Genomic DNA, 22,979 nt, shown 5'->3' on the forward strand with positions numbered 1-22,979 from the left:
GAGTTGCGTACACTACTTTAACTACGACAGTGTTTTAATTACTAAAAATCAATACTCATAACTTCTAAGAGAGGTTATGTTTTTGTTTATAACCTCTCATTGCCACTGACAGTGATGCAACGAATCATTGTACCAACAGTAATTGCACAACTCAAAAATTAAATTGGCCTGAACAGCTGATTAGTTGAAGTTGAAATCATTACAATTTTACTTTTTCTCTCTCAATCCTTGAACCTCATTGGTCCATTACAGTAGACTCTCAGTAATCCGGCAGATATAGGACCGCGATACTGCCGGATTAGTGGAAATGCCGGATTACTGGAATGTTATCATTAAAAACACTTAAAATGCCATTAAAACACGTCTCTGAAGTTCGCATGATCGGAAACCGCTATTGCCGCGATCGGGCATGACAATTACGTATTCGCGCGAGGCGATGATAACGTCTATACGTCCGCTGGCGATTTTCGTGATTTTACCGCGATCGTGCTTGACGACGATGACGTTTCCGTGACCGCGGGAGATGTTAATGATTTTGCCGCGATTGCGCAAGATGACGATGACGTTTTCATGACCACGTTAGAGAATTATGATTTCTACACGGCCGCAGGAGATAATCAGAATTTTGCCGCGATCGCGGTGCCGGATTAGCGAGGGTCTACTGTACCTGTGTTGTAATGAGTAAAAACTATGCTGTTGTGAAAGTAAACAATGTTGTTATGAGAAACTTTTCAATTCTAAGAACTGTACTGAAATGGCTACTTTAAAAACCGGTCGTAGGTAAAATTATCCTATTTGATTGCAAAGGGTCATTAATGTAATGTATAAGCTTATAAAGTACTCTATATTATTCCATGCATACTATATCTATTGATTTCTGCATTCCTTTTCCTTTGTTCCCATTAACATGCTGAGTAAATATACAGCTTCATGCTCAGCGTAGATGCAAAGAATATAGAGATCTTACTCAAACTAGTTAAACATTTCATATATATAAAAATAATTTCTTTTGTGTTTACTTGTTCTATTAGGACCAAATCAAATTAATAAATGGAATAATTCTATGACATAAGTGATAGTAAATTATCATCAAATTTTAAGAAGAGATATTTTTTATATGTATTTTACATATTAGTAAATTTAGTAAATTTACATTAGTAAACGTTTTAAGTAAAATAAGAGTTATTCTTCGGTGGAACGAGGATTTAGATCTTGCTGGTTATAATCTGGAATGTAATAAATATGAAAATTTAAAATTTGATATTTTTTGATTCAGAGAAACAAAATTTAAACGAACTAAAAAAAATTTAAAACAATATTACATTGTTATGCTGATTTGTCAAACCAACAATCCAATTTGCGAAGGCTTATGGATTAGCTAAAATGTATTTATTCAGAAAAGTTTAATAGGGAAATCTAATTGTAAACGTATTATTTATATGTTTAAAACTTTTTTTTCCTCCTGAATGCATCAAGTTATCTAATTGTAAAGTCTTATTTATATGTTTAAAACATATTATTCTCATGAATGCATCAAGTTATCTAATTATAAACGTCTTATTTATATGTTTAAAACATATTTTCCTCCTGAATGCATCAAGTTATCTAATTGTAAAGTCTTATTTATATGTTTAAAACATATTTTTCCTCCTGAATGCATCAAGTTATCTAATTGTAAACGTCTTATTTAAATGTTTAAAACATATTTTACCTCCTGAATGCATCAAGTTATCTAATTGTAAAGTCTTATTTATATGTTTAAAACATATTTTACCTCCTGAATGCATCAAGTTATCTAATTATAAACGTCTTATTTATATGTTTAAAACATATTTTTCCTCCTGAATGCATCAAGTTTTAATTGTAAACATCTTATTTATATGTTTAAAACATATTTTTCCTCCTGAATGCATCGAGTTATCTAATTATAAACGTCTGATTTATATGTTTAAAACATATTTTACCTCCTGAATGCATCAAGTTATCTAATTGTAAAGTCTTATTTATATGTTTAAAACATATTTTTCCTCCTGAATGCATCAAGTTATCTAATTGTAAAGTCTTATTTATATGTTTAAAACATATTTTCCTCCTGAATGCATCAAGTTATCTAATTGTAAAGTCTTATTTATATGTTTAAAACATATTTTACCTCCTGAATGCATCAAGTTATCTAATTGTAAAGTCTTATTTATATGTTTAAAACATATTTTACCTCCTGAATGCATCAAGTTATCTAATTGTAAAGTCTTATTTATATGTTTAAAACATATTTTTTTCCTCCTGAATGCATCAAGAAATCTAATTGTAAACGTCTTATTTATATGTTTAAAACATATTTTCCTCCTGAATGCATCAAGTTATCTAATTGTAAAGTCTTATTTATATGTTTAAAACATATTTTACCTCCTGAATGCATCAAGTTATCTAATTGTTAAGTCTTATTTATATGTTTAAAACATATTTTTCCTCCTGAATGCATCAAGTTTTAATTGTAAACATCTTATTTATATGTTTAAAACATATTTTTCCTCCTGAATGCATCGAGTTATCTAATTATAAACGTCTTATTTATATGTTTAAAACATATTTTACCTCCTGAATGCATCAAGTTATCTAATTGTAAAGTCTTATTTATATGTTTAAAACATATTTTACCTCCTGAATGCATCAAGTTATGAGCTAACGCCACCTGTTCCTCGGTTTCACCTGTGCCTATAGAAGATAAAATAGATTTAGACATGAAAAGTTAGTCAGCTTTTCATCCAGTCAAATCTTAACTGCACGGCAAAAAACCTTCTAACATTACAACCTTATCTGAGGTGAATTCAGTGTCTCAACTGAATAAAATTGTTATATTTTAGAAAAGTTAATATTGAAAGTTAATTATGATCGTAAAATTTAAGATTATAACAAATTTATTAAGATTCGAGTAGATGAAAGCTACAGAAAGAAAGAGGAAATAACTATTAACATCTTAGGCGTAAAGAGTGCAATAAAAGAAAAGCCAAGACACTAAATATGGCTAACTAAGCTCCTTGAGTGCAAAAGTTATTCAAGCAGCTGAAATAATTAACATTCAAATTGCAGCCAGAGAGAGTGAAAATTAAATTGAATTAAGTCAAAGTAAACTATTGGGCCAAAGAGCCAAGATAGAACAGAAATTTGTTAATGAAAAATTACACTTAACAATAAGGTTAAGTAAATTTTATGTTAAACGTTAAACATTTTCTCAGAGCTTCCACGCAAAACTGTCAGAATCTTTTGTAAGAGCATGGATAAGTTTTTGAAGACAAAAGTTAAATAACAAGGTTGAATTAGAATCAAATATATGATTCCTTTATCTGGCCACTTAGCCCAATTTATTTACTTTTAAAACTATTTATTACCATGCATTGTCATCGCTAAACATGATTAACAAAAGTAAAAATTTAAATGACAACTATTGTAATATTTAAACAGGAGTAAATTGAAATGACAAAGTATTGAAATGAAAGTAGTATTTATGATTTTTTTTGCAAATTATCGAGTTATTTGGGAAGTATACTCAATTACTAGACACTTGTGACTACTTTAAGTACTCAATGTTTTCCTGTAGATAAATAACTCACATTTGAGAAAACTCTTTTCTCTTAGTGGTTCTCTTGGCTTAAAAATTGGAAAATCTTATGTGAATTGGATTTAAGTCCAAATTCGTCAGTCAACATAATATAACAGAAATATAACCAGGAAATATAATTTTGGTATGCACTGCATACATAATATGATGGTCTGTTAAGGCAGAGAGCGAAATCTGTTTCTAAAAAAACATAAAGAATTCCAAACAAGTTTTAGTTTCTTGAAAAAATAAAATACAAACCTCTCAAACCCCCTGAAAACTGATTATTCTATAGGGGACTTGACAGTTGACACATCATTAATTTAAATTATTACACAACCAGCAACCATAGTAAATGTTACTATATTTGTTTTAATTTAAACAGTACTCAACTTCACATAATAATTATTTGTTGTACTTGATCTGTTTTATTAACATTTGGAGTGACCATGACATACTTTGGGAGCCACAATCCTTAAAAAAAAAAACAAATCTCAATAAAACCATCAAGGTTCCAAAGAAACTCAGGTTCTCGCAGTAAGGTAACCAAGGAGTCCTGACCAACCCAGAATTAACTTTGAGTATTAATCGTCATGGTTACTATCCAGAATATTTTCTACCTTCCACAATAACGACACAGCTGGTTTCGTCAGTTCCGTGTACGTTGGTGGCGACACAACGGTATTTGCCCGAGTCCTCAGGCTTGCAGTCCACGATCTCCATGGTTACCACACCATCCGAGTGTGTCATCGTGTACTCGTACTTTGAAAGTTCTCTTGATCCCTTGAACCATTTGACCTGAAAAATGTCACATTAAATCGTTAGGTTCAGAATTTTCAAAACAGATGACATTACAATTATCCCAAAACATCTGGAAGAATTTTTTTTACACTTTTAGTTATATAATTTATTATATGAATGCTTCCAAATAGGATCATTTACACACCGTTCACCTCTAACAAAAATATTTTACAGCTTAACAATGTCTAGTGCAAAATCTTTGTATAAATTACCTGACAAATGAAACTCAAGGAGATTTTTATATATTATTATTATTACATTTCAAGTACATCCATGCCTGTGGCATTTTTCAAGATGTTTATTGGGAAATGGCCCAAACTTAGGCTTGTTACCATCTAACATCGACCTTTTAGATAGCATCATTAATTGATAGTCTAATGACAAACGGCATCTGGGTCCTGGTCAGTACCGGATTTAGGGTACTAGCGGCCCTAGGCCAAACTAACCCGAGAGGCCATCGTCCCTTAAATGGAATGAGTGGAGCTCAGGGTTGCCGATTTTGTCGAGACAGTAACGATTTTGGTTCCTTATGCCCGTTTTAAGCCTATGTTAATCCGGGTGAGAGGGGGGCTTTTCCTGATTTTTCCCTAAACTAAGGCGGCAACCCTGGTGGAGCTTCCTTGCAACTGTGGTGAAATCATGAGCATCTCTCGTAATTATGGTAAATTATTAATTTCCAAAAATTTAAATTACATTTTTGTTGGGGAAAGTTTTTTTTACAAAACACTGCGGCTCTAGACCGATTCAGCCTAGTGGCACTGTCCAGTTGCAATCTTGCTTAGAACCGAACCAGCAACTTTCAGAATTTCAGCACTATAACCACTCGGCAACCTAGACAAGTCATTGAACATCTCACCGTAGGAACAGGTTTTCCACTGAGACAGCAAAGCAGCTTGCAAGTTTGACGGAACTGCATGACTCGGGGCCGCAGCAGGAATGTAAAGCAAGGCGCACTTTCTGTCTCCTCCTGCCAGAACGTGTATGGCAGAGGTTCTCTTCTCCTCACTGGGTGCATCTCTGGTTTGTACAAGGGCACAGTCTTTGGCAGAGCTGCAAGAAAATTCATAATGTAAACACTGGTTTTGAGACAACAAAATGTGTATAGTGTAGAGTTGACTCTTGTGCCAGAGTAGACTCTTTCCATTCAGGTACGCCTGATATTCTCACAAAATTACTTAAAAAACCTAGGCTCTTTGCTGTATGTTACGTCCAAGTACAAGTAGCTAAAGTTGTATGAAAATAGGTCTTAGATGATTTCCTGATTGGTGTAAGATAGAAAAAGTTCAAAGTTTGGTTATACGTATTGCAAATAAAATGATTGAGTATTGACTCGCTGATGGGTCCTCATTTAGTCTTCAGTTGTGCTTTGAAAGTGATACGTTTAGCTTCTTGTAGATATGGGGAAATCTACGAAGATTTTGATAGATAATTACACTCAATAGATAATCAGAATGTCAACATTTGTACACCATGCAATCATGACTTAGTGGCATCCGCTAACCCTACCAACAGCGGTAGCTGAATCAACAACTTGTTGACTTTCAACCAGACTTTAGATACGGACCTATAAGGACCTCAAAAAATTCATATAAGTAAAACATTCTTGTATAATTACATAAGGGAATCCTCATTTCAAAAAACACGATGGACATTCATCGAAACGCTACGCTGACAAATACTTTACTTATGAGTCCCTGTGAAAAATGTACGCACCCTCCCATCATCACATAGATCTTGATGCATTCTGTAATCATGTTATCTTAAAGTGGGCAATCATAGTTTTTTATTTTTGTCTAAAGAAACGAGCGTTTCAGCTTGACAAGTAATTTAGGTTACTTGTTCTGATTAAGAAAAGCTTAAAAGTATGTATTTATTTTGACACAATACAAAATTTTTCGTTTGGTTGTTAATATTATTGTTTGCAACAATAAGAACAATAAAGGGGAAAAGGGACTCACGTTGTACGTTGAGGAAGACAACTTCTTCCCTGTATCCGTAGTGGTTCTCCGCTCGGATGATGTACTCTCCTCTGTCTTCCAACTTAACCCTGTTGATGATGAAGCTGTAGTCGTCTTGTGTGTATCGCTTCATGAACTTGACACTTTGCCTAAGCTCTTGGTTGTTGTGGAACCAGGAGAGGGTAGGAGTTGCTACGGCTATCACACGGCAGTAGAACTTAACACTCTGTCCCTCGTAGGCAAACGCACTGTTAGGTTTGATTACGAACCTCGGTGCCGCTTGCCGACGATCTGAAAAATACCAACAGATTATTAGCAAGAAGTTGAGAACAAATATATTCATGTATTCCATGACAATTCATTAACTGTTTGATAATACAAAGAATTCAAAAAAAATAAACAAAAGTAGGAGTGAAAGATTAGTGTAGATCAACAGATATATCTCAAGAACCCAATTATTTTTTTATGTTTACTTCATTATTTATTCAATAGTCACTTTAAGACTTTTTAATTCTTCTGATTGTGAATTTACAATACATTTTAAAAGTTAAATAATTGACTTTTGAATTCTCAAGTAGACATTCTATCTTTATGGATCAACTTTAGCCAATATTTTATCCCAAAAGAACATAACAGAATGAACAACATACTGAGTTTGCTACCCTAAAAATTATCTTTCCTCTCTCAGTTTTTAATCATATGATCGTTATAGTATATTACGTTACTAGTCCTGAAAATAAGTGTTTACCGGACGAGTGTGGTCGTTCCCGTGCGAGACGAAGTCGAGTACGGGATTACCATACGAGTCCGGTACACACATTTTGGACGAGTTACGTACGATAGTTTACGCCATACTACTAAATCCGTACAAATCCTTATATATTTCCACCAACTAAAGGACTAAAAATCACTAGTCATAACCTCTAAGACAGGTTATGTTTTTGTTTATAACCACTCACTGCCACCTAAATACAGTACAATCAGCTGATTGGTGTCCGGCAAAACTCATTGCAGCACAGTAGTACGCAATGAAACCCCATTTGAATAAGCTGGCGGCAAACAGCTGTTTTCTGGACTAAATCCTTGCGTGGGAAGTTCGTCAAAATAATGTAGTGTGGCGTAAAAACTTTTACATTAATTTGTACTTATAATACTCTCAGTTTAAAGTTTGAGTTGAGAAACGATTAACTGACATCAGTGCATACAATTAGTGGTTATATTAAACTAAAATAATTTTTATTCTAAAAAAGGGCTGCAACTTGAAGATGGAAATGGGTCTACTTCTATCAACCAAAGGCCTAACTTACACACACAAAATTTTATACATATAAATATATATGTTTTATTTTTATTCGTTTTCTATTGTCTGTGTCTAGCACTTCTATGAAAAAAGTTAAAATTGTATGTTTACCGAATGATGTCTCTTGTATGCGGTATTTTTCAATGAGCAGTTTCCGCAGACTACTGTACTCGGAAAGCCGTCCGAGAGGCAGCACAAAGTCTTCCCAGTGTTCGTACTTGCTGCGGATCTTGCTCTGCATCTTGAGGTACCGAGATCGGTTGATTTCGGCTGATCGGTTGCTGTGGTCACCGGTCAACCAGGAATGTAAAAGACACTCATGGGCTGTCATTCTCTTTCTACAAACATTGTTTAGTATTAGTGGTTTGACCATCCCTGTTGATAAAACTACTAACTATATTCAATACTAGTTTTTTTTTTGTTTTTTTTGTTTTTATTTTTTGTCCTAGGACGCTAGGCACGAGCCTGGGATTGTTTTTCACATTAGTTCAGGCTAGACCTAGGGGTTGCGACATTATCACTTGGATAAAGTCCATTGGTGACTTGGCGGGGATCGAACCCGGGACCTCAGGGACTGAAGTCCCGCGCTCTAGCCACTACACCAGCTCGCTCCCCATATTATAATATTATTATATATTCGATACTAGTAATCGTTAATATTGTCTTAAGATACTTGATGTCTTGTTTGATATTTTAGAGCAACAATGTTAAGAGATGGATTCTGTAGAGATGGATTGAGATGTTAAGTTAAAAGGGAGATGTAGGTAGAGATCGGAGTGGAAGATGCTGGATGAATCAAAAGAATGAAACAGGAGCAGGACGGAAAGACTGCAGAAGTGAGATGAAAATAAACTTGATGAGGTTATAGAGGTTTGCAAGGCAATGCAGAAGGCACATGTTAAAAAATGCAAAAAAATCTTAATTTATTACTTCTGTGAGAAGGTAAAGAATAGTTATTGGTTACACATCTAAAATATGAGTTATATTAAAAATATTACAAAAACTAAGCTATAAACCAATAATGTAAGTAATATATGAGTAAATCGATAAAATTACTCATAATTTATCCATAGAGATCAAAGAGCACAAACTTACTCTTTATTTTTCACTAATAGTCTTTTAATAAAGTCTTTTCCTTCGGTAGATACATTTGCAAAGGCCTCTTCATCGAAGTCCCAATCACAATTCTTGACGTTCTTCAATGTTTCAATGTCGTTCTCGCCCGCAAATGGTGATAATCCACTCAATCTAGAAAATAAAAATTGAAATTATTGTGTTATACATGACGATAAGTGAATATTACATCTTTCTACTTTGACATTCAAATATTTTATTGGTTCAACACTAAAGTCATTAGTTAATTAATTTTTTTAGCTCCAAAGACTAATATGTCAGATATCGGGGTATCGTACAAAACTTCCACATTAATAATACATGAGTAACTTAACAAAACAGCTGTACACTTTAATTAACAAGTGCTGCTACCTGGTAGTCAAGTTTAGAACTTTTATGCTTCTTAATGATAGGTTTACAACCAATGAGTTGATAAGTTACATTTTTTGTGTTTTCATTTTTGTTATTACAAGGCTTATAAATGACCTCTCTAACATTATTTGTTTAGTAAATAGAATGAACATATAACATATTTCAATATAACCTAAATCTATATTTTAGCCCAGTGTTAGTTATTTCCCGGGCATTTTAGATTAGGTTTGTATTATCCACTATTTTGATTATCCACGATCACTTATCCACTCATTATCGTGGATAATCGGGGGTCTACTGTATATCCTACAAGTCTCCTGGTTTGTTGCAAACGAGATAGCTGCTAGCTGATAACCATATGTTACTTACAAGACATAAGCCAGTACACCGACGGCCCACATGTCTGTGTAGAAGCCGACAGGTTCTCGCTCGACAATCTCAGGAGCAGCGAATTCCGCAGTTCCTGTTGAGATCTTCACCACCTCATTGGGATCCAGTTTGGTGGCGAGGCCGAAGTCTATGAGCTTGACGTTTGTGCTGTTCTTAGTTTGGCACATAATGTTCTCTGGCTTGATGTCTGGAGAGAGAAGAAGATATTTTAAGTAAATTGATTTTTGCGTAAAAAAAATCTTAGAAGGGACATCTTGGAAGTGAGTTTTTGTTTTTGTCTAAAAAATTATCAAAAAATAATTCATCTACTAAGAAGATAACATTATGTTTATAAAACATAGTTTTTTAGGGAAATTTTTCAAATATTTGGTTTGGTGAAAAAGTACCAAAATATAAAGATCAATTAAACTGCTCAGTATATAAATAATGTATAATTTATCTACTCCAGATCTTAGTTTTGACTTTGGATGGTATGAAGGATTTGGATAGCCTACTGACACTTATGACTCACATGCATACTCGTCGCTTTAGTCATAGATATGTAAACGGTCTAGACTTGTTCTATCAACATGTTAAGTATCCCATCTGAATGACCCCTGCATCAAAAACTTAAACTGCTTACTTATTATTGGTTTTTGGTACAAGAAAAAAATCCTAGCCTGTGGTACTTTATTACTACTCCCCACTATAAAGAGGGCCAGGGGCCAAAGTCGAGTCTTCTGTACCTAATTAAAGAGATTTCTTTATAGAAATTCAAACTATACTTCTAGTCTTCTACATGAATGTGCCCTTCTTTCAAGAAAGCAAAAAAAAATATTGTTCAAGCTAATTTTACATCAAAACCCTATTTTGCTCTTGGAAGGCTTCTAAGAACTCCAAAAGGGCTCCATATTGTCAATTGATAAATTTGTAAAGCTTATGAGACAATGATATATTCATAAACTGTACTTACCAAGGTGGATTATGTTCTTCTCGTGCATGTGTTTGATGGCTTCACAGATCTGTCTCATGTAGTTGATGACCTCCGCCTCGGACATTGTGTAGCCCTCAGCTGTGATTCGCTCAAACAACTCTCCGCCAGACAAGCTGAAACAAGACAACATCAATAATACGCTAGAGAGTAATAACAGTGGAATTCCTTGTTTGAAGTTCATATAAGATTACAATAAGTTTACGTTGGAATGGAATTATTGCTGACATTTTTCATCACGGTTAGTGAAATACAAGTTTGACGTATCACTTGAGTCACCGCCTTCCATAGACGTGTCTATGTTTGCGTAACCTCTACTTGTCCTTATTGTTTTTTCCAGGATTTTTAGGTTTCTTGTTTTGACTATAAAGTTATCCGAGTAGTTTTCTTTAGTGATTTTTCAGCTTTGGCTGAATTAGTGTGCTAATTTTCTAATGTTTAATGTACAGTACTTTCTCAGCTAGGAACGGGACCAGATTCCAGATACTAACACTTTGTAATAACTTGAAAACTTGTGATGGAAAATAAGTGTAATAACACCTCAAATAATGATTTTTTTATATTTATTACTTGGTGCAGCGCATATACAATGAAATTGTAAACTCAACACTATTATCTTTTATTCAGTATGTTGAGGAGTTGTTGTCATTGATTACATAAACGTATGTGAAGAAAGGGATGATTGGCTCAGGCAATATGTACTACGATTTTGTATTTTCTTAATTTTTTTGTCAAATTATTTTACTTGATGTTAGGACTAGGAGCAGTATAGGATTTGGATAATTAATTGTCCTAAATAGGTGCTGACATGTTTTTCCAAGGAACTGTACTTTCAAAATATTATAAATGTAGGAACAAATTTTAATTCTCAATTTGTTAAGTTATTGTTACAGCTTCAGGGTGTTGGTTGAACCCCAAAGTACACAAGTTTGTACAATAAACTATATTTTTACTTACAACTCGAATATCAGGACCATTTCATCGTCATCCTCAAAAGCATCATGAAGGTTGATGAGCTTGGGATGATGAAGTTGGTTCATGATGTCAATTTCTTTACGGATCAGTTCCTTCTCCATGTTATGAGACACTGGGATGAACTTAGCGGCAAAGATGTTTCCGGACTTGCGCTCTCTACATCTGTGTACGACACCGAACGCTCCTGTTCCGATCTCTTCCAGAATGTCGTAGTAGTCGTAAACCGAATCTGTCTTGATGTCAACCGGTTGAGGAACAAACTTGGAGTAGATGTCAAACACTAAAACAAAAAACAAGAAAATTATTCCTCAAACTGATAAAAATAGCTATTATGTATGGTATACCAGGTAAAGTCCAAAAGTTCTTAAAAATATGTTTGGATATATTAACTGAGCAAAGTTGTACTTCATATAAACATCACCCCAATAAAAGTTCTGAAAAATATGTCAGTCAGGAATTATCATGCCAATTGATGAACAATAAAAAAAAAAAAAAAAAAAATACCTGGTTACCAAAGTATTAACATGACAGGTACCTATTTAACTTCTTGCAAAATATCAATGTTAGTTAATCCGGAAGGCAACACATTAAAAATAGAATATTAGTGTTTTAAGTGGTAAGAAAACTAAGAGACTGAATAAATAAGGAAATCAATCACTATAAGTTTTTTATTTTTTTTTTGGGATATGTGCTGCATAATAAATGGTCTTACCAATTCTCGCAAAACTTTTTGATTATTTAGTTGTGACATAAATTTAATTGTTGTGTGTTCTATATGTGAAAATTGAAACTTATCTTTTTATTGGTACAGATAATTTTTTTACATTTTTATTTTTAGTGTTGATATGAAAACCAGGAGTTGTGTAACATTTTTAGTACACAAAACGCATTTACTTTTATTGTCATTTGTACTTTTATTTGATCCATTAGCATTTTTTATGTTTTCTTGTAAGACAATGGTGGAAATTCTGGTTTTTTTACTATCTAAAATAATATTTTTTCTTTTGTACTATATCCTAGATCTAGATCAACATTGCTTTGGAACGAACCAGCAACCATCAGATTTGAAGGTGAACACGATAACCACTGGACTAGGGCCTACCCAGACAATTGTACTTGGTTAGGAAAATCCATCCCTAACGAAACTTGCAGGATATGGGGTGAATAAAATATGATTCAGCTCTTGCAAACCCCAAATAATCGGCTACTAATATGCGATGCTATGTGAACTCACCGTAATGGTCGTAGTCCTTAACCTTCTCATCCGTTGTTCCTCTGATCTTTTTGCCATTTTCATCAACTGAAACAAAGCACTTGTTCAGTCATGTGAAAACTTTTCCAATAATTTGAACAATTCTGCAAAAATATTAGTGCGTAATAACAATAACTACTGGGACTGCTGGTCGCACTTTGTCCGGAATATCCTTTAGGTGAAAAAGAACATTCTAGATCAGATCACGGTCTAGATCGTGTAAGAAATTAACAGCTAGACACGGAGTAAGCCCGTCGGGCGTAGGCAAACTCGGCCTAGTTCTGATGAAGTGCGACAAGTGTTCCCAGGCTAGTGTCCGAAGAGTAGAGGAGGTTTTCATTGGGTAGTCTCTGGGCCTTAAACCCGTTGGAGTCCCACACTACAGGCACTACAGGTACCTGTGTGCATAAATGCATTTTCCCACCTCTCCCTAAAAAATAACTACAATAAATAAAATTGCTTAATTAATCACAATAATAAAGGGTTACCTTCGTACTGCCTCTTCTTGATCTGCCGTTTCCCAGAGCTCTTGGTGGTAACAATGCCGGTTGTGTCACTAGAATCACTTCTGCCGTAAACATTCTCAGCGTAAACTCTGAACTCGTATTGATGTCCCGGGCTGAGGCCAGTCACAGCCATTGTTGTGAACCTAAACAAGTGTATTGTAAGAATAACTAGGTAAAATCTGCAGAGTGTTTGAAAATATAAAAGGAACATTAAAAACATATTTTTGATTCGGTTGTTTAAGCTTCTACAGATTTTATATTGAAAATATAACCAGGGTCCAGGAATACATTTCACTGAACACAAACAATACATGTGTAAAAACACAAAGCTGGGTCTACTTCGCTCAGCTAATTTTTCTCTTAGAATAAAGGGTTATAACAGCCAGCTTTAGAAAATGTTTAGGTATGCCTTAGTACACACAGAAACACACAATATTTTGTCTGATTTCTCTCTCTTTGTAGTATACATTTTACAAAAACCTCCAGAGGTTTGATTCCTCTTTTTTCTGTGGTGCTATGGTCTACCTGAAAATTTTATAAGATAAACTAACTGCAATACCTTTTTTCTAAAACTGATAATCCAAGCGTAGAGCCTTAACTAAACAAAATTAATATCCCTTTTCTAATTTTGTATACCTTGTTTAGTCTTAGTTAAGTGAAAACTAAAACGTCCCAATAAAAAAATTGACATATAAAAAATGCAAACCTCAGTTTAAACATGTTCTTAAAATCTATATTTAATTTATCAAGGTTTTAATACCATCAAGATTTTGGATCTCTAAGCGATAAATAAATGCCTAAAGATTCCTACATCGTAACACTGAAACAAGCGATTGACCTTAGGAAACTATTCTGCGCTGATCGTGGCTAAAAAGTAATGTTACATATACTTAAGACTAGATTTGTTTACCTGGTGTTTCCGACCCTGATCCAGCTAGACATTGGATGTTCTCTCTTCTCGACAATGTAACAGGTGATGTTGCTGCCTCCGTCCCAAACTGGTGGTTTCCATGTCAGAGCTAGAGAGTCGTGGCCGATGTCTTCTGCCGTCACAAACTTGGGCGGGTCTGGGTGGTCTGGAATAAAAGCGATACTTTATGGTTGGAGTCGAGGTTGTTTTGTTTAGGAAAACCCTAGACACAAATTCAACATTATGGTGATTAATGTATTATTTAAATCCTGGGATAGTGTAACCAGACCAATTTTAGCGGTGTAATAATTTTGGCGGGCAGTACAAATCAGGCTTTTTAGACTTTTTTAAGTAAGGTTTATTTTGGTTTTAGATTTGTTTAATTGGAGAAGAGTGTTATAAACAAGAATCAGAACTTGATTTTTTGGAAGGGGGAGAAAACTACTAATTAACAAATACTTAGTTTATCGATAATCATGATATTTTTGGTAAAAATCAGGATTAGGTTATAGATGTAGTATTTGTAATTGTAATAGTCGAAAAGTGAAAAATTGTGTTTAGTTTTAATTAAAATTATATTTCAAATGGACAGATCTGGTGTAACAGTGTACCTTTGGACTAAGTGACGGCATTATAACTAAAGAAATTGTCAATATTTTTCTCAGTTCTTTTTCCTCTCTACATATAGTTTGATAACTGATTGATGACTTACCGCTGATCTGAATGTTTATGATGGCAGAGTCTACACCTTGGTCGTTCTCAGCTACGATCCTGTATTGTGTGGAATCAAATTTGCTGCCATCTCGGATCGTCAGAATGGCGTGTCGCTCCTGAAATTATACATCACGATTAAACCACAACCTATCACAATATTTGAGTTGGAACGAAAAAAGAAATGTGAAGTATATGTGTTTGTTTGAATGCAAAATAAAATAAAGAAAAATAACTTTGTCAAAAAGAGAAAGAAAATACATTATAATGTTTCATTTCTCTCATTTCCCAATTTTTACAACAAAACTACACATTAATTTATTCAATATAATAATCAAAGATGATAGGTCATTAAGTTTAATCTTAACAAAACCAAGAATTTTGTTTTTTTCAACACTAACCTTAACCTCAACATGGTAATGTCCTCCGGACTCAATCTTCTCTTCCCCTCTGTACCATGAAATCTTTGGTTTAGGGAAGCCGGTGAACGGAATCTTCACAACAACGTTTTCACCCTTGTCGAAGAATGCTGTGTCTCGGAACCGAGGAGGTACATTCAGCTTTGGAGCAGCTGTTGAGCAAATGCATTTTTTAGAGAGGTTAATTATCTACAACAAGGCTATTTTTTATACAAAACCACATTGTATATAGTTGATAGCATGCATTAAAACTCCTAACCTATTGTTATGATGAAAAAGACAAATTTGGCCAACATTTTGATTTATTTTACCAAAACAATTTTAAATCTGTACTTCTTCTGGTTTTGATTTTCGAGTACTATACCTAATCAGCTCTTGTATTGCCATATTGGGTTATTGGGAAGCGAGCTAGTCTAGTGGTAGAGATGCACAATGTTATGCACAATAAGCTTCGGTTGACGAGCTTGGACCATGAGTCCACCCTCTTACAATCAATCTAGTGGTAGAGCACAGGAATTTGGTCCAGAGGTTGCGGGTTAAAATCCACCCAATCACCAATAGATTTTAGCTATGATATAACATTGCGACCCTCCTAAAGTAAAGGCCTAGTCTAAAGTAAACTTTTTCAGGCTATAGTCTAGCGTCCTAGAACTTATAGAAAGGACATAAAAAAATATTGTTGAGGAACTTACTCATAATAACGAGCTCAGCCTTCGTGGACCTGACTCCTGCCTTGTTGCTGGCTCGGCACACATACTCATCAGCGTCTACACCGTACACATTGTTGATGATGAGAGTGTAGTTGTCACCCTCGGCAAACGTGTGGTGTCTGGCGCCCGGCGTGATCTCCCTCGCTCCCTTGTACCTACACAGAGATATTGTCATTGTGTGCAAAGTATGAAATCGTAGTTAATGATAAAAAATTGTCCCCACCTATTTTTCACATTTTAATCAAGCCCCATTCTCATACCGTCAAATTTTACCCTAGCCACCCAATGTTTAGTTTACGTGGGCTTCAGATTCCAAGACAGAATTGAAACCTTCAAAATACATTGCTGTCCACTACCAAAATTGACTAACACTAACTTACTGGTGCCAAGCTTCATTTCTAGGTTCACAAAAAAAACCACATGTTTATTAAATTATGAACCGAAAGAAGACAAGTTCACCTGAAAACGTTGAAGAACAAACTAGCATTTATGAACAAGTTATCAAAGAAATTGAATATTTTAGATATTTAAAAAATGTGAGTGGTTACGGACGGTCAGTAAAAATTTAAAAGAAACTCCATTACAGTCGAACCTCTTCAAGGCAAATTGCAAGGGGAAAAATTCCTATTATAGAGGTATTCTTAATAAAGAGGTTCGTTTTATCAAGGTTTATTCGTTATTCGTCTTTAGAGGTTTCTCCTCGCTCTGAGACAATGACTGAGGAAGGTAGAGGGATGAGTTGGTTCATGTTGAGACAAGCTCCTGTTTGTTTTGAAAACAACGTACTATGGAGGTTAAGATCATGGAAAATTTGTCTTATAGAGGTGGCATTCGTCTTGCAGAGGTTTTGTGCTAAGAATATTCGTTGTATAGAGATTAATCAGTCCTAGCCCATGTCACAAACAAATTAGTCTTATGGAGATTTTTAACCTAATTACTACGTTGTATTGAGGTGTTTTAGCATTTACGTTTATGATAGTTTCAAGGGGATTTAAAAAAATTGTCTTATCAAGTGGTTTGTTTTACTGAGGTTCGACTGTACATACTACTCTTTAATAATTTTGATATCTTACCATGAAATGGTGGGCCTTGGCACTCCAGTGATGGTACATTGGAACTGAGCGTTGTGGTTCTCTATTGTCTGCACCCCTCTCAGAGGCTTGACTATCTCTGGCGGAGTGGCAGCTACAAAAACACACGACGATTATGTTGCGGGAATTACACTTTACAAATAGCAACAAGATAAGGTTGAAATAAATTAGCAATAAAATGTTCTAGATCTAACATAAATGCAAAGGTTGCCACAGATAAGATGGAATTTTTGTAGGGTAATTCAAGAAGGAATTTAGAGAAGAGAGGAAGACTCCACTACGAGAAATGTACTTGATAGAAACCCCGAAGGCAGGAGACCACGAGGCCGTCCCAAACTTAGATGGAAGGATCAAGTACAAAAAGATGTAAGAAGACTGGGAAGGAGTGAAAATAACACCAAAGACAGAGACATCTGGAGGCAGTGTGTGGGCGAGGCCAAGTACCTCTTAGGGTACCAGTGGCCACTCCAGTAAGTAAGTAAGTAATTCAAGAAGGGCTACTTTGAATAATTCTAACCACTGTGGGATGGTGGCATTCAGCAGGTAAAATGCTTGCCTTTTAAATACAATTCTATAAAATGTAATGGTGTGCATTTGTAAAGTAAGTGATAGAAAACAATGGTAGTTTGCATGCTGTGCAAACGGGAACTTATCATGTTTTTACTACAGTTGTTTTGATGCATTGCCAGAGCAAAGTGCATCGTAAAATGTAGAATTAATGACATTGAAAGTTTAAGAAACTGAATTAACTGGAAGAAAGTGGATCTGGGCTAAAGAAGGACCAGTGATACCAAGAAGAGGTCACATTCTATAATTTCAATGAATAATTAAGTAAGAGTTTCTGTTAAAGCTTTAAACTGTACTTTGACAAAATGAGAACTAAGTTATGGCTGCAATTGACTTGGTGGAACATATCCAGATAAAGTTAGTAATCAGAAAAGAAAGAATATTTACCAAGGGGATCCTTTATCTTGACGGATGTAGAAGCCGCTGACGGAAGACTCAATCCAGCCTCGTTCTGAGCGTATACTCTGAACTCGTACTGTCGGCCCTCTATGAGGTTGGAGATGTTGATCTGCGTAGTGATACAGATGGACAGATTCACTCTGGTCCAAGTGTCACTTCCGATCTCGTGTTTGTCGATCCAGTAGCCCTGGATACGAGATCCTCCGTCTGAGGTCGGCCTCTCCCAGCTGAGATTGACAAAGTCACCACCCACTTCCGTCACAGTCGGGATTCCAGGAGGCGATGGCTTGTCTGTAAAGAGTAGATGATTTAGAAACTCGACTGATTACGGTTAACTGTTTACTGATACACTTTACCATCTAAACCTAAAATTCTTTAATACAATAGTAGTCAGGTAGTTGGAATTAATATCTCTACTTAAAAGGTTATGACCATTATAATAAATTGTATTAGGTAAAGGATGTCTGATTGTAAATGGTTAGATAATAGTGTAATTTCATTGTTTCGAACAAAAAAAATCTAATTTAGTGAAATCACCCAATAACTTGGCTACTTGAATAGGGCCGTTTCAACCTTCATTAGAAAATACTTAACTAAATTGTTTTTCCAAAGATATTTTTGCAAATAATTAAAAAAACCAAAGCTGTCAGCCTAGGTAATTTGTTTCTATTCAAAGACACGTTATCAAATGATGGCAATGGCTACATTTCTCCATTTTTCTCTTTAAAAAAAAAAGAACCGTGATTAAATTTGCAATTCTTCTGTCAGTATCTTGATACATCTTTTAAATAATTAATCAAAAATTCTGTCAACAAATTTTTACAGTTTGTTTGATTTTTTGTTCAATTTACAAGATAACAAAATTATAATTTTTCATTATTTTAACTGGATTGCTTTGTTGGTTGTATCTATAATCAGGTTCTTTGCATTTTTTAATTTTTACCATCCTACTTTTATATCTAGCAGAAACTGACCTTTTATCAAACTTAAATTAGGGTTCCAAAGACAAATCAGGAAAAATATAAAGCAAACAGATTAAACAACTACCTAACTCAGGAGGATTGAAAAAAACCTTTACTTTTTTCACTTGAGTTAAAAAGAAACTGCACATCCAAAACTCACCGTAAGGAGACTTAGCCTTGATGGGATTAGCGCCTTCTAGAGGAGGTCCCATTCCGTTGTCATTGACAGCCATGACTCGGAACAGATACTCGTTTCCTTCAGTCAGGCCTTGCACAGTGAACTGAGTATCTCTGCATGATGTAGATATGCATATCCAGTGTGGGCTGTTGACGTCTCTTCGCTCGACGACGTAGTGTGTGATTCTCAAACCTCCGTCGTACTTTGGCGGACTCCATTCCAAGGTGCAAGTGTGTTTGGTGATGTGAGATGCGTCCAGAGGACCAACTGGGGGTCCAGGAATACCTAGGGAAAAGGCACAACTCACAACCATGTTACAAAATACCAACAAGTGCGAGTTAATGTTGAATGTTAAAAAAAATACTAATCAGAATCTGGAGAAATGAATGGTTGATAGGTTAGGAAATGAAATAACTCTTACACACTCTACTATGGATAAATGAAAAAAAATTAGTAGCCCTTCCAAGGTTGATGTGTGACTGAATCACATTTTGATCATCTTGCTTGCAATTACTACACAACTAAATTTATACGCAAGGTCAAACTTTAATAAAGATTCCATTCACATTTATCATATGGATTAGAAATTTATGGGGGTACAAGCGACTATAACTTAAAAAGAATATTATGCTTACAGAAGGATGCTATTAGATGCATGCTAAATTTAGAAAGAGAGGCCTCTTGTAAAAACTATTTTAAAGATTTAGGGTTTCTAACAGTTTATAGTTTATACATTTACAAAACAATACTTTATGTGAAAAAAATGAATCAAAGTTACAGCGACAACAGGACATTCATGAGCATGACACAAGGAACAAACAAAATTTTACAGTTAAAAAGTATAAAAAAAAAATTTAAACAAAGACCAGATTATATTGGCATCAAATTTATCAACCACCTCCCAGATAGCATTAGGAGAGAGCTGAGTATGAATATGTTTAAAAGAAAATTGAAGACATTTCTAATAATTAATTCTATTTATAGTAAAGAGGAATTTTTTAAACTATGAGTAGACTATTTATTTTAATTTTTTAACATTATGTGTGTATAACAATGTAACAACAATGTAACAATGACGCATTCATGTGCAGTTATGTACGTTCTGAATAAAGATTTGATTGATTGATTGATTGATTGATTAAGTATAGCTTTTTTTTGGAAAAAGTTATTGGTTTAGGAATACTACAAGAGAGAAGGAAGGAATACACAATTAACTTTCCTAAGAATCTGCTTCAAGCAGTTGAGAGCACAAATAAGTTCACAACTTGATTCATTTGATATTTCACCCTTACAAAGGGGCTTATTTAGAAGGAGGTAGTAAAAGCCTAAGTACTTCCTTTTGATTTGAGGGAGCTTTTTGGGAGGAGTAAAATTTTGAATTATTAGTGTTGTGAACCTTGTATTGTCTACTGATTGGAACTATTTTCTTGGGTATGTTAGTTGTGTATCCATTCCTTCTTCCTAGAAGACATTATTTTTCCTAATTATTTATGGTTTTTATGTTTTATCACATTCTATTGTTTGTAATAGTAAAATTCAAATTCAAACCTTCCCTATTTTTTAAACCTTCTATCACTTAATGTTACAGAAAATTACACAACTTTCCATTGCAAAGAACTGGTAGGCAAACATGTTTTTTTGTGGTATTTTGATTATATTTGGCAAGGTAAGGCCACAATGTCTTGGCTAATTTGCAGGGTTTTTATGTATGTTTAGGGGCGCTGAAGATAAAGAATATCTGAACATTACAAGAAACTCTGGTTTTAGTTTTTAGACGGAATTTAAACAATTTTAGGGAGGATGTATTTCAATATTGGCATTACCAAAGATAATTATCAACCATAAATAAAGTTAGTCCAACGCTATAGGAGAAATCATTGATAAATAAAATTCTAACTAAAATCATCTCTAATTTTTAAATACCAGGTAAACCAAACAGCAAAAATATTTTATCTCTGAACTGTCAATGTGGAAAATCTTAAGAAAAACATGCAGTAACTTACAATAAAAGTATGATACTACGAGCTAAAATACCAGAAGTGCAATTGAAAAAAAGCAAAAGAGGTAATGCTTTCCTTTACTTTATGACTAAGGCATTTAACAGTACTGCAAATAAATTTTATACATTTATAATGAGGGTATTAGAGAAGAAAACAGGTAAATCAAAATAGTGAACTTATAACCATTGAAAACCAATACAAAACGGAGACAATACTCTACACTTCCAACAAAACTAATTTTCAGAAGTGGAAAACTTTCTAAAACTTGGAAGTGTGGAAAACTTGGAAGATCTAAATCAAATCCAAATCTAAAACACCATATCTAAATACAACTTGGAAAATTAAATAAGTGGGAAAAACAAATGTAGGGGATATAATCTGGAATCAAACACGAAAAATTACTTAAGAGGATTTTCTGAATTTCTATGTTACGAGGATCAACTTCAACTATTATGGGGCGTTGCAGAATTTGGGTACATTCTGAAATCTCGAAACTGTGACTTTGAAAATAGGTACCCGGAACAAAATCCCATGTGGAGCCCCTGATTAGCTCGGAAGATGAAGCAAACTGAGCAGCTAATGATTGATGACGGTGATTGACGCCATCTTGCTTGGATTTGAACCGACGAGATCCAAACCCGTAACTTGGCTCGCTTTTGGGAGCTGCACCCACTTCAATGAAAATTTAATCTCACAAACTAAATCCAGACTTCGATCAACCACATGGGCTACACTACAAAGGTAAATTATTTAAATTTTAATTTGTAATGTTGGTCTTATAAGTTTTGCTTCAACCTTTTATTTGGGTTATGAGTGATACTATATGTGAACTTGAGGACAACGTTGTATTTCAGTAAAACGTAAATTATCAAGTTGAATTCAGTAAAGGAGAATATCAAAGAAATTAAAATTTGTAGAGTTAACGGTATGACCCTTTAAAAAATATTTAGCATTTTTTAAGGATAAGAAAATAGAAGTCCACAACTATAACACAAGGTGAAAAAATCTAAAAGTAGCTAGAAAGTAAAACTTTACAAAACAAAGCGATCCTATATTTGCTTTTTATGAAAAATCTTCCCACTTCGCTAAAAAAAGACAAAATGAAACTAAATAAGTAATTTCTTAAACAATTTAAAACTGTAGTTAATTCTGGCACCCTACAGTATTGCTGAATTTTTAAATGATAAGTTTATAACACAAAAAATTAACACGAGTGATAATGTATTTTATAGTTTTTTTCATTTTTGTTACAATTCTGTAACAAATTATATTGACACTATTAATGTACATTGTATAAAAAGAATAAACAATATTTTATTTGATTCCTAACCTAGTGGTTAGGAAATATTTAAAAATATTCAAACATAATTTAAATATTTAAAAATATCCAAACAATATTTAAACATTTGAAAATATCCAAATAATATTTAAATATTTGAAAAATATCCAAACAATATTTAAATATTTAAAAATATCCAAACAATATTTAAATATTTAAAAATATATTTAAATTTTTAAAATTGTATTTAAATATTAAAAATTATATTTAAATATTAAAAATTTACAAAATTAATTTTTTAAATATTTGCAAATAAAAAAAAAAAAATTAAATTGTATATATTAAATTGAATTAAGATACCTATGAAAGATTTTGCTCTTTTGGGATACACAAAATTCTGAGTAAAAATGATTAGGAAGACAAACCATATATTATTAGAACACTATAATGGGTGAAAAATATGTAATGTACAAGGTCCCTCTTATTAATATAAGGTGCACCACACAGTAAGGTGTTCT

General features: G+C 33.9%; 1 protein-coding gene across 50 annotated transcripts in view; it reads right to left on the bottom strand.

Moving 5' to 3' along the window:
* Nucleotides 1–22,979, bottom strand: part of LOC128998717 (twitchin) — a 236,502-nt gene that overhangs the window by 10,497 nt on the left and 203,026 nt on the right. For 48 of the 50 annotated variants that reach the window (XM_054425023.1, XM_054425021.1, XM_054424991.1 and 45 more), the window contains 18 exons: nt 19,165–19,467; nt 18,031–18,333; nt 17,059–17,170; nt 15,968–16,140; nt 15,258–15,427; nt 14,858–14,975; nt 14,146–14,311; nt 13,218–13,378; nt 12,712–12,777; nt 11,460–11,757; nt 10,485–10,618; nt 9,512–9,719; nt 8,753–8,905; nt 7,769–7,995; nt 6,358–6,648; nt 5,256–5,449; nt 4,219–4,396; nt 2,659–2,715 (listed from right to left, as the gene is read on the bottom strand). In XM_054425023.1, coding sequence (XP_054280998.1) covers nt 2,659–2,715; nt 4,219–4,396; nt 5,256–5,449; nt 6,358–6,648; nt 7,769–7,995; nt 8,753–8,905; nt 9,512–9,719; nt 10,485–10,618; nt 11,460–11,757; nt 12,712–12,777; nt 13,218–13,378; nt 14,146–14,311; nt 14,858–14,975; nt 15,258–15,427; nt 15,968–16,140; nt 17,059–17,170; nt 18,031–18,333; nt 19,165–19,467 — 3,312 coding nt within the window. The remainder of the gene's footprint in view (nt 1–2,658; nt 2,716–4,218; nt 4,397–5,255; nt 5,450–6,357; nt 6,649–7,768; nt 7,996–8,752; nt 8,906–9,511; nt 9,720–10,484; nt 10,619–11,459; nt 11,758–12,711; nt 12,778–13,217; nt 13,379–14,145; nt 14,312–14,857; nt 14,976–15,257; nt 15,428–15,967; nt 16,141–17,058; nt 17,171–18,030; nt 18,334–19,164; nt 19,468–22,979) is intronic. The other 2 variants (XM_054424998.1, XM_054424989.1) reach the window with 1 other exon arrangement.

This window comes from Macrosteles quadrilineatus, unplaced genomic scaffold (assembly GCF_028750875.1).
Source record: "Macrosteles quadrilineatus isolate MER2022 unplaced genomic scaffold, UCM_ALF_1.0 Scaffold_7__1_contigs__length_78375512, whole genome shotgun sequence".
Classification (NCBI taxonomy): domain Eukaryota; kingdom Metazoa; phylum Arthropoda; class Insecta; order Hemiptera; family Cicadellidae; genus Macrosteles; species Macrosteles quadrilineatus.